Here is a 15601-nt window from a genome sequence, read left to right on the forward strand (position 1 = left end):
CTCTCCCGAGGAGTGTGGGGATGGCATAGGAGGCCGTGAAGGGCCAGACCAAGTTGCTGCTTCCCAGGGATCCGGCGCTGCGGTTCCTGCAGAGGCCGCCGAAGTCCTGAGCCCTGATGGCAGACGCTGGGCTCCACACCTGGACGCCCCGCGCGAGGCGGCCGGCCCAGAAGGGCCCTGTCGGGGGGCCGGCGCCCGTGCACCCGCGGCTCCGGCGGGGCGCTGGGATCTGAGCCCGGAGCGCCCGTCGCCGCCCCGCGGGGGTCCCGCGCGCTCTGGCCGCGCCGCCGCCAGCCCCGGGCCAGCCGCTCTCGGCTCCCGGGAAGCGGGTCTGGAACCTCGTCTGCGGTGGGCGGGGCCGCCTGGAGCCCCGCCCCGCCTCGGCCCCTGAAACCCAGTCGCAGACAAGCTTCGGTCCCAGAAGGGAGCCGCTTCTGAGAAGGGAACTGCATTTTCGGCTACTGCCTCGCCACGAGAGGACCCGGGGTCGCGCTGGGCGCCGACCGACCCTCCGAGCGTCCCCGCGCCGCCCCGCCCGGCCGGTCGCGCCCCGTCAGGTTCCCCAGCCACAGCCGTACCTGCGGGCTCCTGGCTCTCTAGGGCTTCCAGAAGATGCTCGAGCCACCGGCCGGAGCCTCGGGGCAGCAGTGAGGGGGACATCCAACCCCCCGCTCAGCTCTCCTCCTCCTGTGCCAGGGGCTTCCCCGGAGGACGAGCATGGTGGTTTTCCCTTGGAGCCCCCTGGCCCGGGACGTCTGAGAAGATGCCTGCCATGAGGCTGTTCACTTGCTTCCTGCAGCTCCTGGCTGGGCTGGCGCTGCCTGCTGTGCCCCCCCAGGTAAGAACTCCCCCCACCCCCAGCCTGGCTCCGGGTCTTCCCATCCCAGCACGGGAATCAGGGGGCTCTGACTCTGAAGTCACAAACCCACTCCAGGGAGCAGCAACTCCAAGGATGTCCGCACACTTCCCAGGGGCCAGGCTGGACCCACGTTGTCTGGGAAGAGACCTCAGGCTGGGCTGTCCTCAGGTCCTGGGGGCTGTCTTGGCGGGGGCAGGGAAGCCACAGGGAAGGAGGGAGGTTTCCTGTCTGGCCCCTGGAGCCTAGTGGCTTTGCTAAAAGCATCTGTCCACTAATCCCCGGCAGGTCCCTGGCCTTGTGGTCAGGGTCGAGGCCCCATGACCAGCCAGGCGTCCCCAGGACCTCTGACCTGGCCTGGTGGGAGGAAGCCCGCTGAGGAGGTTAGTGGCAGGGAGGCTGGGCCCTTCCCCTGTTGGGGCTCAAGGCTGAGCTGGGGGCTCCTCGGTGGGCTGGGGGTGAGACAAGGGGTCCCGCTGTGCCCTCTCTCCTTGGTGGGTGGCTGGAGGTCCTGAGTGCAGGGCCTGGGGAAGTGAGCAGGGCCCTTTTCCCAGGAGCCGGGTGAGTCTGGCTGGGAGCCAGCTTGGGCAGCAAAATCTTGACAAAGCCAATGAGCTCCCTTCCCACTGCACTGCCCTGCTGCCCTGGAGTCCCCAACCCCAGCCCAAGAGTGGGTGGGCTGGGCAGTCCCCTGAGACCCAGCAGGCCAGCCACCCGCCTGCCTGCTGCAGAGCTGGCCAGAGGTGTAACGTTACCGGCAGCACCAGCTCATGGCGCCACCGCTCCAGCCCCTCAGCTCCCACCAGCTGATCACCTCCCCCTGGGCTCTGGCACCCAGCCAAGGCGGGCTGTACCGGGCCCAGCAGGGCTGGCCTGGGGGTTGGGTAGACGGGAGACCCACAGGATTGCCAGATCTTTGGGATACAGCCCTCAAAGGGTCTCCAAAAGCTTCCAGCCTCCCACCCTTTTCCGAATGAGGACACTGAGGCCAGAGAGGGGTGGGACCTAGCCAGGGTCTGGTGGGCTTTTAGATGCACCTGGAAAGAAGCTGCTCTGTGACAGGGTGGAGTGTGTGTCACAAGTGAGAAGGAGCCCAGAGGGCCTCTACCCTCTTGTCATCACACCTGGCCCCAGAGCACAGAGCCCCAAGGTGCCCCCCTCATCTCTGCACCTTTCTGTCTACAGCAGTGGGCCCTGTCTGCTGGGAACGGCTCATCAGAGGCAGAAGGTAAGCTGGCTGGGCTCGGGGTATGCATGCTCACTCTTCTCTTCTTTCCTCCCAGGCCTCTGCAGAGGATGGGAAGGGGTTGGTATGAAGTGTGGGTGCAGGCTGATAAAAACTGGGGAGAGTCTACAAGCTAGACATCATGGCTGATGAAGTTGGCAGAGCCTGAGAAATCCCCCCATTGTAACCCAGAGGATGAGAGTAGTGTATTCCTGGCCAGGGTCTCCTAGCACACGGAGAGCAGGGCTGGGGCCAGTATACTCAGGGTTTGCCCGGCTGAATCAGAGCCCTTTCCCAGCACGATGTAAGGGTGCAGATAGGGTCTCAGAGAGCAGGGGGGGCAGTGAGTGCTGGGGGCCAGAATGGGGGTCTGGGAGCTGGACGTAGTGGGCAAGCAGTGAAGAGGATCAGGGAGGGGCAAGGGGCCCTCCCCAGCAGCCCGGCCCTGTGGAGCTGCAGGGATCTGACCAGGCCTTTCCATTGATTACAAACAGACAGACCATGAGTCGCGCCCTCCCTGGCCCCTCCACTCCCGCCCTGGGTTACATCAAGAGGGAATCTTCAAAGGGCAACGAGACATTTGCCAAAGGGACATACGTGCAGAAGGCAGGAGACCAGTGCCAGGCCCCCTGCCTCGCTCCTCCCTCCCTGCCTCTCCCAGACGTGCAGAGTGGCCACACACCACCGCTGAGGGTTCCCACCGCGCCGTGGGAGAGGAGCGTGTGGGGACGTGCACATGCACACGCGTGATAGCTATCTGGAAACACCCTCTGCTGGCCTGCCTGCCCGCCCACCCGCCTGCCTGCCTGGCACCTGGCCCTTCCCGGGCCTGGCCATGCTCTGATCCCTGAGGCCCAGGCCCCTTGGCCACTGAGCAGGTGGGGGAGGTAGCTGCCCTGACTTTATTGCCACCTCCCTTGCTGTGCCCTCTGGAACTGGCACAATACGATGCTCTCTGGGATTTGGGAAGGGACCTGTCCCCTACCTCCACACCATGCCCTTTTTGATGCTTTCCGTGTAGTTCAGGCAGCAGCTACCAAAGATGTCTGAACCTCAGTCTCCACATCTGTAAAATGAGAGCATTAGACTACATGATATCTCAGGGTTCGTCCTTTCCTAAGGGATCTGTTCTTTGACTCCATGGAGGAGACAAGGGTGTATGTATTATCCAGGGTCCCGGTGAGGAGGCTTGCAAGTGTAGATTCATTAGGTCGGCTCACCTGTCATCCTGATCAGTCAGGGAGCCTGTGTCGTGCCAGGGGAAGTACAATGCGACTTGGACCCCAGTTCTGAAAATCTGAAAATGCCATCCACTCCTGCTAACACCAGAGCATGGCCAGCTGTGGACATTGATTTTTACTGTTACTGTTCGTGGCTGGGCCTTCTCTACAGTTCCATCCCGACCACAGGCCGTGCACCAGGAAGGCATTAGGATTCACATTTTATGGATGCAGACCCTGAGGCCCAGAGAGGCCCCAGAGGTTGCTTAAAGCCTCAGAAATGCCTCAGTGTATCTGGCAGAACCGGAGTGCTCCCAACAGCTCAGTGGCGGAACAGGCATGAGCAGGGTGTCCCTTGTGGCAGGCTGGCTGTGTGCCCTGCCAGTGACCATGGAAAGGACACCTGCTGGACTCGGGCCGGGCCGGTGGCCAGCGGCTCTCCCCAGCTCTGTAGCCCCTCCCCAGCGGCCTCTGCAAAAGCTTGCTCTCAGGATTAAACAGTTCCTTTCTGGGGTCTCCCCTGTCCTGGGTGGCAGCTGGCAGGTAGGTAGCCAGGTGGGAGGCTCACCCACAGGGCCGGCCCCAGGAGCAGCCCCTGGGGGACTGCGCAGCCCTGGCCTGGCGCCTGACGAGGCCTCAGCCTCCCGTTCCTCCCGCCCCACTCCCATCCCCACCCGGAGCAGGTCTGGGGCCAGCGGAAGTGCTCTCAGGAGCAGCTGAGCCGAGCTCTTTCCTGAGGGGCTCAGCCACATCTGGGAGCGGTCACTGTGCTCCCTCAGCCCGGCCCCTCACCCCGCCCCCTTTGTTTCTCCCTCACACCCAGCTTGGGGCCTCCAGGGATCAATTGCCCTCTTTCCTGGTGGCTGCCAGGTAAACCAAGCCCTGGCCCACCTCCTTCCGAGCCCTCTCCCAACACAGTTTGGCCAGGGGGCCGGGAAAGTGGCAGGTTTTAGGGTTTCAGGGCCCTGGAGTCTGCGTGGTGGGATGTGGGGCTTTAGCCAGCTCTGCTAAAGCCGGCCATGGCCCCGACAGCCCAGCTGGGTGGGAGTCTGTCTGTGGGATCGTGGGGGCTGGGGTCCCCCTTCTCTGCTGCTGTCCCCTCCCTGATGGCCGGTCCCAGGGCAGGAGCCTGAGCCTTGTGTGGTGCTTTGGCAGCTGGCTATTCCTCTGCTGTTATTTATGTTTCCAAGGTGGAGAATAAACGTTTAGAGTCATGTACTGCTCATGAAGATTTTAGACTAAACACACAGCTCAAAGAGTTGGCGATAGGGAGGTGCTCTCTGACCCGGCGTTGCGCTTCCCCTGGGCTTCAGGGCCGTTCATGAGGACAGAGGCCTTGTTTCCAACTTGGGTCCAGGGGAGCATCCAGTGGCCTGGAGAGGTAGAGTCAGGGGTGGCCGCTGGATCCCCTCCGAGACCCGAGCCCCGGCCCAGCCCCGGTGCCCCCGAGCAGAGCAGCCAGGAGCAGCAGACACCCAGATAAGCACAGTTTATTGCCTCCACTGCCTCCACCAGCTCCACGTGGACACACTGCCTCTTGGGTATTTTCCACCAGCTTGCAGCCTTTCCCGAGGGCCTCTGCTATGACTGAAGTTTATTTTTCTTCTGAGATTACCCTGAGGCTCATGTCCTCATAGGCTCAGTGGAATGGACTTTGGCCCCTTCTGCCTCCAAGGCAGGGCCACGGAAGGAAGTGAGGGGTTGCAGGGAGAGGCCATTGCTCCATGGCAGAGGCTACAGGCCCCCCCACAACCAGGCTCCCCATCCTCCGCCTCCAGCTGAGATGACCGCCAGATATGGAGCAGGATCACCTGGGCCCGGGGATGTTTTTCTGCGCTTGGCCCCAGATCCGGCTGGGCCCGGCTGGCTTGCACGCGCTGAATCACAGACAGTCAGTCAGGGCAGGAGAAACCTCTGCAGCCATCTATTCCTGGCCTTCTTTCTCTCCAGCTGAGGAAACTGATATTCCCAGAAGGGTTAAGTGACCGCCCCAAGGTCACACAGCCAGGCTAGGGCCAGGACTAGAGGCCAGGGGCCCTGGCCACTCCCTGTGAGCCTCTGTTTGGGGTGTGGCCTTCCAGGCCTGTCCCTGAAGGAGCAGCATCTTTGGAGGGATTCCAGATCAGTGCCCAGATCCCATTCACAACCACCGGGACATCGTGGGGGTCAGGGATGTCCCTGATAATCCTCAGTGACCTGTCATCTAATCAATCGGGAATGATGCGGCCTGTGTTTACGGGCCCTCTGCCCGTCCTCATAGAGCCTCAGTTTGGTTGTAAAGGAGATAAGAGTCCCCAGTGACCGAGATAAGGCAAGCCCTTGGGGCCAAGCTGTGCTCCTGGAAGGACATCTGTGCTTGGTGGAATAGCTGAAGAGGTGGGGAGGCGGCCGTGAGGATGGGGACGAGCTTTATTTGGAGAGAAATGAAGAGAGGAAAGAACATCAGCCGCGTGGACCACCAAGTGCTGGAGCCCAGAGCTGGGAGTTGCCGTGCTGCCGCGCTGGCTCCGTGCGAGGGCTGGTGGGACGAAGTGACAAGGAGGGCTGGCACACATGGCTGGATGTAGTCTGGGCCGCCAGGCAGAGGAGCTGGCACAGAGTGGGGCAGGAGATGAGGTGCCCATGGAACGAGTTTGAGCAGAGGACTAAGGGAAGGCGACCCTCCCTATGGGACTCCAGAACTGGCTGTTTTCTGCAAGTTCCCCAAGACAGAAGCAGCACTGGGTCAGGCCTGAGAAAGTTCCAGAGGGCCTGGGGAGCTGCCAGGGCACCCTTCTCAGAGCACCACAGAACCAAGGCAGACGCAGGTGCCTGAGTTGAGAATAGAGCAGAGAGCTTGGGACACTGCGAGATTCTATCCCACGGGGATGTCTGTCCAGCAGATGAGCTAAGGGGCCATCAGGCATCCTAGAGGGGCCACATCAGGGGTTCAGAGCAGAGGAAGCTCCCTTAGGGCTAGGGGCTTCCTGGGGAACGGGGTGTGGGCTGAGCCTGGAAGACCCGTGGGGCCGGGGGAGCCAGATCTGGGGCTTCAAAGAGCAGGTCTCTGCTGGCCTGACCCACCTTCTTGCCTCCTGGCAGTGGTGCCCTTCCAGGAAGTGTGGGGCCGCAGCTACTGCCGGGCACTGGAGAGGCTGGTGGACATCGTGTCCGAGTACCCCAGCGAGGTGGAGCACATGTTCAGCCCGTCCTGTGTCTCCCTGCTGCGCTGCACCGGCTGCTGTGGCGATGAGAACCTGCACTGTGTGCCTGTGGAGACGGTCAATGTCACCATGCAGGTAGGGAGGCTCTCATCCTCGAGTCCCTGCCTGCCCCATGGCCCGCACCCGCTCAGAGGGCTGCAGAGCCTGCCCACTAGCAGGGACCCAGAGAGGCAGGAGGCAGGCCAAGGTGCCAGAACTGGAACCAGACTCCAGCACCCAGCACAGGGCCCCTCCTTCCCTCATGGCTCTGAGACCACACCCCTCCACCCCACCCCCTTTCTCGGCCTCTCACTGAGCCCCATCCCAAGACTCAGGACATCTAGGTAAGGCTGGAAAAGAAATCTGCTCATATTAAAGAAGTCAGGGCCGGGTGCAGTGGCTCATGCCTGTAATCCTAGTACTCTGGGAGGCTGAGGCGGGAGGACTGCTTAAGGTCAGGAGTTCAAGACCAGCCTGAGCAAGATCAAGACCCTCGTCTGTACAAAAAGTAGAAAAATTAGCTGGGCATGGTGGCATGTGCCTGTTGTCCCAGCTACTTGGAAGGCTGAGGCAGGAGGATCGCCTGAGCACAGGAGTTTGAGGTTGCCGTGAGCTGTGATGACACCACTGTACTCTAGCCTGGGTGACAGAGCAAGACCCTATCTCAAAAAAAAAGGAAAAGAAAAAGTCCTTGTTTATACCAGGAGTATTTGATGCCTTCTCAAGCAAGCTCTGAGCTTTGTTTGCAAATGCTCACACATTCGCACACGCACGTGGACACAAGGGTTTATTGCTCACTTACTTAGTAATACCAAGCACTGTCGTAGGCTTGCCACAAATGTTACCTCATTCAATCCTTCGACGCAGGTGTCATTCCCATTTCACAGATGAGGAACTTGAAGTTCAGAGACGTTATTTCACTTGTTCAGCAGGTGGAAGAGTTGAGATTTGAACATGGGTCTCTCTGACTCAAGAACGTGGGCCCCCTTCCTATGCTATTGCTGCCCCCTGGGTAGGGAGGGACGGGGGCAGGTGGGAGAGCTGCTCACCCCAGGCCCAAAGCAGAACGAGGGCCTGTATTCCAAAGGCTGGTAGGAAGCAGAGAGTCTGGTTCCTCCATGAAAGGAGAGAGTGGATTGGACGCTAGAAACTCATGGGCCACCCCTAATCCAAGCATCAACCTTTTCTTCCCTCAGCTCCTGAAGATCCGCTCTGGGGACAGGCCCTCCTACGTGGAGCTGACATTCTCACAGCATGTGCAGTGCGAGTGCCGGTAGGTCCTCTGGGCGGGTAGCAGGGACAGGCCCCCGTGCTCTTGGCAGCCTCAGCAAAGACGGGTCCCAGGGTGGGGGTGAAGGCTGCCCATCCCTGCCACAGGCTGCACTTTCTTCCAGGGGAGACCAGGGAAGGCAGGCACCAGGGGCAGCTGACATTCATTTTGTACCCCCACCAGCCAGTTTTGCCCGGTGAGCTGTCCCAGCAGCTGGAGTACAGCTGTTGAGATGCCACAGGGGAAGAGAAAGCCTGGGTGCCTCCCAGACTTTCAGGGGCTCAGTGTACATCGTACCCCTTCTCCAAGACGGGAGACAGCTGCCACGGATGGGAGGGCTCCTGGAAGAGGTGCCTGGAGGCGAAGACATTGTGAGTCTGGACTTAGTTCTGGGCCAGGCTGTGTGCCCATGGGAGGGGGAAGATGGGCTGAGAACCAGAAGGAAGGAAAGCCCTGGTAGGAGGAAAGAGGCAGAAGAAGGGAGGCACTGTGTTTTCCTTAAAGTAGCAGCACCCCCGTGTCCCCTCCCTCCCCCCACCCACAGAGCCTCTGACCAGGTCTTGCTGCCTGTGCCCGGGGCACTTGGAACATTCGTTACCAGGAACGGCAGGCCTGGCACTGCCAGTCAGGCTCGGGAAAGAGAAACAGGCCAAGATGCTGCTCCTGGTACCGCCGGGCCGTGGATGGAGGCACCAGACCAGAGGTCCTGAGCCCTAGCTGGGGCTGGGCAGAGGGAGGACTGCCACTTACTGTGCACCTACTCTGTGCCTCGCCCCACAGTAGGCACCTGAATGTGTTTTCTCGTGCATTCACATACATTTATTGAGCACCTACTGTATGCCAGACACTGTCCTAGACGCTTGGGATACAGTGGTGAGCAAGATAGACAAGGTCCCTACTCTCATTAACAACCCTAGCGGGTAGGTACTACTGTCATCCCCATGGTATAGATGAGGACACCAAGGCTCGATACAGTTTCGGGATTTGCCGCAGCTAGTAAGTGTGGGAGGATTCGCGCTCTGGCCTAACTCCTAAGTCTGCCCCTTTCCAGGCTACCTCTTGCGGCCGTGACCTTGCTCCTTCGTAGTCCCTGGGCTTTCCCCTGCCTTGTGTGCAGGGCTATGGCTGTCCCTTTTGGACCTGAGCCCGGGCTCTAGGCCGTCTCCACATGCTGGTGTCGGGGGCCCTGCCTCAACCTGTCCCTCCCAGCCAGAGCTTAGCCACGTAACAATAGCTCAGTAATGAGCCCTGCGGACAAGTGCTGAACGGGGACCCAAAATCACCTTCTACGTCACCTTTGCCCAGATAGCCATTGTTTGGGGGCAGGTAGATGAAGAGACAGGTTCCAAGGGTGTCTCTGACTTGCCCAATATGGAGAGGTATGTCCAGACAGCCCCGAGAGCCCCGGTACCCCGCCCTGGCAGCATTCCCTGGCCCCAAAGCTGACCGTAATCTGGCTGCCCCCAGCCTCCACCCCCTGTTCCCAGGAAGACTGAGGCCCTGTCCCCTTCCAACGGGCCAGGCAACAGGGACACCTTTCTTCTCACTTCTGGGTCAACAGCCACAGTCCCGGGAGGCAGAGCCTGGACATGCCTGGGGACTATGGGGCTCATGCTCCCCGCTCCTCCCCTCCCCTCCCCTCCCTGCTGTTCCAGGATGGGGTGGGGGTGTGCCCTGACAGGCAGCCAGTCCCTGGCCTTGCCATCATTTACTGTCCTTGAGGAAACTCCCAGAATGCACCCTGGACGGGAGGGAAGTGGACAGAGAAAGTGAAGCAACAGAGAGCAGACTGAAAAGACCCCACATTTGATGCCAAGAGGCTGAAGAGTGCAGAAGGGTGTGGCGAGGGGCCCCAGGAGGGAATTCCTGCCTCTCTTGGTGGGGTCACTGGAGCCTAGAGTCGGAGCCCTGCCCAGAGGCCTCTGGCTGCCCTCCCTGCCAGCTCCATGCTACCCCCTAGTGGCTGCAGCGCCAGCTGCAGGACCAGGACTCTGATGTCTAAGGAGAGGTGCTGGGGTGGCAGGGAGCCCCCACTTACTGCTTTCCTGACTCTCCTGTGTCCCTCTCTCTCTCTCTCTCTCTCTCTCTCTCTCTCTCTTTCTCTCTGTTTCCCCAGACCTCTGCGGGAGAAGATGAAGCCAGAAAGGTAAGTGGCCTGGCTGGGGCTCGGGGCTGTCCTCAGACCTGCCAGCCCCTGTCCTAGCATGGGGCCCCCAGCCACCTTGTCCTGACGCTTTTGGCTTATTGCAGGAGGAGACCCAAGGGCAGGGGGAAGAGGAAGAGAGAGAAGCAGAGACCCACAGACTGCCACCTGTGAGTGTGCGGGGGCCCAGGGATGGCAAGGAGGCTGGGCCCAGGGGAGCCCCGCCCTGCAGGCAGGGGTCAGGGACCGGGAGGGGCAAGGCAAGGCTCAGGGCAGTCTTGGGGGCCAGAACAGGGAGCTGTGCCTCCTTGAGACTCTAGGCCCAGGAAGCATCAGGGGACTTTGGTTCTTGTCCTGGCTTAGGCCTAAGTCTCTGTGTGGCCTTGAACAAATCATTTCACCTTTCTGGGCCTAGTTTTTCTGTGCGTAGAATGAGGGGGCAGGGGGTCCACCAAGCATTTGGTCAATCTGCAAACACTTGCCAAGCACTTCCTGTGTGCCAGGCACGTCAGTGAACAGCCCAGATTCCTGCGCTTCTAGTGCTTGCATTTTCGTGATGAAAAATCTGACCGTTGCGAGGTTATCTAGGGCTACTCCCTAGTGGCCCTGGGGAAGGTGCACCCTCCCCCCAACTGGCCACCAGTCCAGTGTTTCTGCCTTGGGGTCCCCTTGCCTCCTCTTCCCTCCTTGAGGTTACCTGCCCATCTTGGCTTCATACCTGAGGGCAGCAGGCCGGAGCCCCAGGCCTGAGGGTAGCCGGGAGAGAAGGACCAGAGAAAGGAAGCCCAGGTCTGTGAGTGAACAGCAAGACTAGAACGTCTCCCACGTGCAGTACCTCGGCCACACTGTGGTTCTCCTTCAGGGCCTGTCCCCTTCCGGCTCCCAGACTGCAGGAAGTCACTTCGTGCCATGGGAGTGGAGCTGACCCAAGTCCTCACCCCATGAGCCCCACTCCATGACGACGGGGATTCTGGGTCTGTCCCCCGGCCTTATGGACCTCATTTGTGTCCTGGGTCCACACAGTGATTTGGAGACAGCTAGCAGTGAAGTCAATTCAGGTCACCACCCCAGCTGGGCAGCCCCCGAGAGAAAGTGTCCCGTCCTGCCATGTCCCAGGGCAGCAGTCTTCAAACATTTCACTCAGGAATCTCCTGAAGGAATTTCAAAAGCCTGTGAGCTCCCTTGCACACAAGTGACATTGGACTTTATCATCATAATTGTAAACAGTTGCAAAGGATATATTTTCTGGCATACTATAAATATTAATATTTTAATATAAAGCTATTATATAATTCACTGTTCAGATGTATCTTATGGAATTGCCACCCTAATTTAACACTCACCATCACTCACTTTTCAAAAAATGAACAAGCATAAAAAAAATACATGATCACCCCGTTTAATAGTTACATATTTACATTGTTTCTTTTTTTCTGGAAATTGTATTACCATTGCACTTCCCCCCCAGAATTCCAACCTAATGAAATATTATTTTTAATGTTCAAAAGTCTTTTATTTATCACCTTGTCATATTTATCTGCCACAAAAATAGTGAGTTTGAATTATTTTAAATTTCCTGTGAGCATAAAACTACATTTTCTCCTGGAATAAATTATCAAAGTAATTATCAGTACCATTTGGTCAAAACAGCACAAATACATCCATCTTCTTGGGAATGCAGCTCACTGAGATGAATGTGGCTACCTCATTTCAATTAGCTAATGAATCCATTAATGAATGTCATTTCCTGCCAGACTGAGGCAGGATCCGGCATTAATTCCATTCCTGTTTATCATGTTTTATAGACGAAGAGGTTGAGAAACCGTCTCACACAAACAGGTACAGGGTGCCACTCAATTACTTGAACTCCTTCCAAGTTATTTGCCAAAAAGCTCAAGATGATCTGCTAACAAAAATTACTTCTAACGACACATGGGTTGACAATTTGGTTAAGTTGTTCTTCAATTTTGTTGAAAGCCTTGAAAACCACCCGACTCGCAAAAGTCTTGCTCACCCAGTCCTCAGCCAAATTTCCTTTCTCAACACCTACACCAGTATCTCAAATTGGTCTTTTGCTTCCTGGCCCCAGAATACTTTTACCTTGCAGCAAAGCATCTGAACAGGATTTCAAATGGGTCCCTCCCTTTCTGAAGGGAGAAGAGCAATTGTGGATGGGGAAGCAGACCTCAGGCGCTTTCTCATGAGAATGATGTTAAGGCAGAGTAGACGTGGAGGCCGAAAATTGATTTCTTTAAAGCCATCATCAGTACTCAGTTCCCTCGTTTGAAGACTGCTGTCTTCGGGTAACCAGGGGCATCATTGCATGAAGCCAGGCTGAGTTCAAAGGTGACTCTGTCGCTGACTAGCTGTGTGATCTTAGGTAAGTTTCTTCACCTCTCTGGGCCTCAGTTTCCTCACCTGCGAAAGGATAATAACAGTGCCTTCCTCACGGGCTGTTGTTAAGGGTAGATGAGGCAGTGCTTAGCGCAGGGCTGGGCATCTGGGTAAGTGCGTGGTGAAGGGTAGCTCTAGCTTCTCACTGCCTTGGCACACGCAGGGAGCAAGAGTGCTGCATCCTCCCCGTGCCCCCAGCCACGCTTCCCCTCTGGGCCTGCCCCCCCACTGGAGGGGACTCCGCCTTCCACAGTGTGCTGATACCTGGCCCCATCTGTGTTTGGTCTCTGGCAGGTGTGGAGATGCCATTCCCCGGAGGTAACCGGCCCCTTGGAGGAAAGAGACCCCACACCCGGCTCGTGTATTTATTACCGTCACACTCTCGGTTACTCTCGGTTACCTCCCTGCTGGTACCTGCCCTCTATTTATTAGCCAACTGTATCCCTGCTGAATGACTCGCTCCCTCCAAGACGAGGGGCACGAAGGGACAGGACCCTCAGGAATTCAGTGCCTTAACGTGAGAGAAAGAAGGAAGCCAGCCACAGACCTACGGGAGCTTCCGCTTGGGAAGAAGCAAGACATGTGGCCTTGTGAGGGTCAAGCCAGTCCCCAGAGGCCCTGGGGGTCTCCGGGGGACTAAGGAAAAGAAAAGAAGGGGCCCCACGACCTGTTCCTGGGCCTCGGGCACTGCACAGACAAGCAGCCCTTGCTCTGGGAACTCCTGGCCAAGGAAGGGGAGCAGGAGCCTGCTGTCGCCTTGGCCCTGGGTGGGACGGCAGGCAGCGGGCGGAGGGGACCCAGCCACTTCCTCCTCTTCCTGGCAGCAGCCCTTCACCCTGGAGATCAGAACGTTCAGCTCTGGAGAACAGTGGTTGCCTGAGGGTTTTGCCACTCCTTGTCCCCTGTGGCCTCTCCTCACATTCTGCCACCTGCCTGTGCTGGGACATTGTTCTTTCCAGCTGAGGCGCTACCATCCCGCCCCCTCTCAGGGACACAAGCAGAGTGGGCCCAAAGGGACAAGGAGCAGCCCGGCCAGTGGGGATGAGGTCACCAGGGGAGGAGCCTGTGTGTCCCAGCGGAAGGCTGTGGCAAGGGGAGCAGGTTCCCCGAGGGCCCCTGTGCCCCGCAAGCTGCCCCTGAGGGGCCGTCTGACTGCCCAGCCAGATCCTCTCGAATAAAGTATTCTAGTCTGGAAAGCGCTGCACCCTCTCCGCACCTCAGTCTCCGCGTTTACTGAACCTGTTCAGTCCACTGGATTGGGATGCAGTGGGAAAAAAACCTGTTCAGGTTGTAAGAGAGCCTGTCACAGGTCATGTCAACATGTCGCTTTCTTCCCTCTTCCTTTGGACAGCTGAAGAAACTGAGACCTAAGGGGAAATGACTGACGGAAAGTCAAAAGAGCCCCAAACTAGGCAGAGGCCTGGGCTTTGTCTCTAACTCACCAAGGGCACTGGGGTTCCCTCTGCCTTAGTTTCCATCTTTAACTTGAGAGGCTTAGCTAACTTGAGGGGCTGACATGTTCTAGCAGGGCCCCAGGTTCCAGTCTCAGGGGCCCCGGATGGTCCTGGGAGACTTCCTGTACAGGCTACTTCAAGGCTGCCCTGGGGGTGGCCCAGGCCTGTTCCTACCCGCTGGAATGAGGCACTCCCAAGATGTAGTCATGGTCCCAGAGGTGGGGAGGGGCCTGTCCCTAGCCACCTCTGAACACAATCAGATTCAAGAGCACAGTCCCCTTCCCCCCCCCCCCAGGGTGCCCCACACCCAGCCCGGTGCCTGGCCCTCTGGACCCTGAGTGACCGCAGCTCCCAGACTCCTGGGGCCCTCAGGGGAGACGGCCTGGCCTGGGCTCAGGGCGCTGGGCTGCTGTGTATCCGGCCTGCTGGCGCTACCGGCTGCGGGAGCGGCAGATGCTCCCCATCTCTCCTGCCTTTCACCTGCCGACTTCGTCTGCCTCGCCCCTGATGCTTCGTCCTGAAAAATGTTTCTTTCTTTCTTTTTTTAACTCCAACCTCTTATTATCAGACTCCCATCTGCTTCTGCCCTGCAAGGTGCGGGCGTGTCTGTTACAATGTACATCTCTCCTTGGCCACACGTCCTCATTTGAGTCTACTCAGGAGAAACCCACAGGGACCCAGGTGACAGGGCCACCTCGGGAAGATGAGGTTGGTCCAGCAGGTGGGGTGGCCCTGCGGAGGCAGCTGCCCTTGGCGGTCTGTTCACTGAGGCCTGTGTCCCCTGGAGGACACGCTGGTCAGAATGTGCGTCTGGCCGGTGATCACAGACAGAGTGTGGGGAAGCCCTGGGGGACACACTTTCTCCTGCTTCTCCACCTCTGGCTGCAGCTGTGCCGAGACCTTGCATTGGACCCACTGAGAGCTGAGAAGAGCACCCCTCCTCATGGCCAGGCCTCTGGCTCAGCCCTGAGGACCCCAACCCAACCCCTGTAACATCTCCATGAGGTCACGGGCACGGAGGGCAGCCTCCCACCCAGACAGCCTCCCTGCGGGGAGCAAGCCAGGAACCAGAAGAGCTCCCGGAGGCCGGATGCAAAAAGCCATGTCCAGGCCAGGGGCCTCGTAGCAGGAGCAAGGAGGAGGGGACTGGCTGGTCCATTCACATCCTTTAGGTCCCAAAGGGCCCTTTCCATTTGCTTGTCGCACGTGCGTGGAGCACCACCTATGTCATCAGCGCTGTTCTGGGCACTAAGGATCCAGCTGGGACTAAAACACACAAGGATCCTGCTCTCGTGGGTCTTACATGATCGTGTGTTAAGCAGCCGTCCCCAAACTTTTTGGCACCAGGGACAATTTTTCCATAGGGTGGGCGGGGTGATGGAGCCTGGCTCACCCGCTGCTCACCTCCTGCTGTGCATCTCCCCGCCCCCTCCTCCCGGTTCCATTTCCTAAGTTTCATGGAAGAGAATTTTTCCACAGATGGTGGGGCGAGGCCAGACGAGCTGTGCAGCCCAGTCCCCAACAGGCCGGGGACTGGGGATTGGGGCTCGCGGTGCTAGAGGATATTGGGAGGGTCTTTTCTGCTGCTCGAATTGGTGACTGGACTCAGAGCTAAGGAGAACGAGGTCTTGAGCACCCCACATTCTAAAACAAAGAAGAAACAATTTGGGCCTGGGCACAGTTGCCTACAGGATTTATTGAGAGATGGTTGAAATAATTCTGCCATGCCCACAGTTCACCCAGCACCCCTTCCTCAGTCTCCATAAGTAGAAGGCCAGGGAGAGGGAAGGGAGAGAGAGGGAGGTGGGGTCACTGGAGTCCTGGGGTGCTGGCCCCTTCCCCTCATCTCCCTGTGCC

General features: G+C 58.5%; 1 protein-coding gene across 4 annotated transcripts; it reads left to right on the plus strand.

Annotated features, from left to right (window-relative positions):
* Positions 1-314: 314 nt before the first annotated feature.
* PGF (placental growth factor) lies at positions 315-13486 on the plus strand. Of its 4 annotated transcripts, none has more exons than XM_045563764.1 (7): positions 315-838; positions 2042-2084; positions 6383-6579; positions 7680-7756; positions 9870-9899; positions 10004-10066; positions 10759-11467. In XM_045563764.1, the coding sequence occupies exons 1-7, from the start codon at positions 764-766 to the stop codon at positions 10853-10855; spliced, it is 582 nt and encodes a 193-aa protein (XP_045419720.1). In that variant the 5' UTR covers positions 315-763; the 3' UTR covers positions 10856-11467. The 4 variants fall into 4 exon arrangements, with proteins under 4 accessions (XP_045419720.1, XP_045419729.1, XP_045419738.1 ...); XM_045563773.1 differs by lacking the exon at positions 10759-11467 and adding an exon at positions 12585-13486 and having other exon boundaries at positions 326-838; XM_045563782.1 differs by lacking the exon at positions 10759-11467 and adding an exon at positions 11702-12264 and having other exon boundaries at positions 326-838.
* The last annotated feature ends 2115 nt before the right edge of the window (positions 13487-15601 follow it).

Source organism: Lemur catta, chromosome 1, assembly GCF_020740605.2.
Source record: "Lemur catta isolate mLemCat1 chromosome 1, mLemCat1.pri, whole genome shotgun sequence".
Taxonomy (NCBI): Eukaryota; Metazoa; Chordata; class Mammalia; order Primates; family Lemuridae; genus Lemur; species Lemur catta.

What these genes read in the sequence shown, in the direction of transcription:
- PGF (XM_045563764.1), top strand. Translation starts at nt 764, where the DNA reads ATGCCTGCCATGAGGCTGTTCACTTGCTTCCTGCAGCTCCTGGCTGGG. An exon ending in CGGCTCATCAGAGGCAGAAG is followed by an intron (nt 2,085 to 6,382) that starts GTAAGCTGGCTG and finishes GCCTCCTGGCAG; the next exon opens with TGGTGCCCTTCCAGGAAGTG. An exon ending in CGGTCAATGTCACCATGCAG is followed by an intron (nt 6,580 to 7,679) that starts GTAGGGAGGCTC and finishes TTCTTCCCTCAG; the next exon opens with CTCCTGAAGATCCGCTCTGG.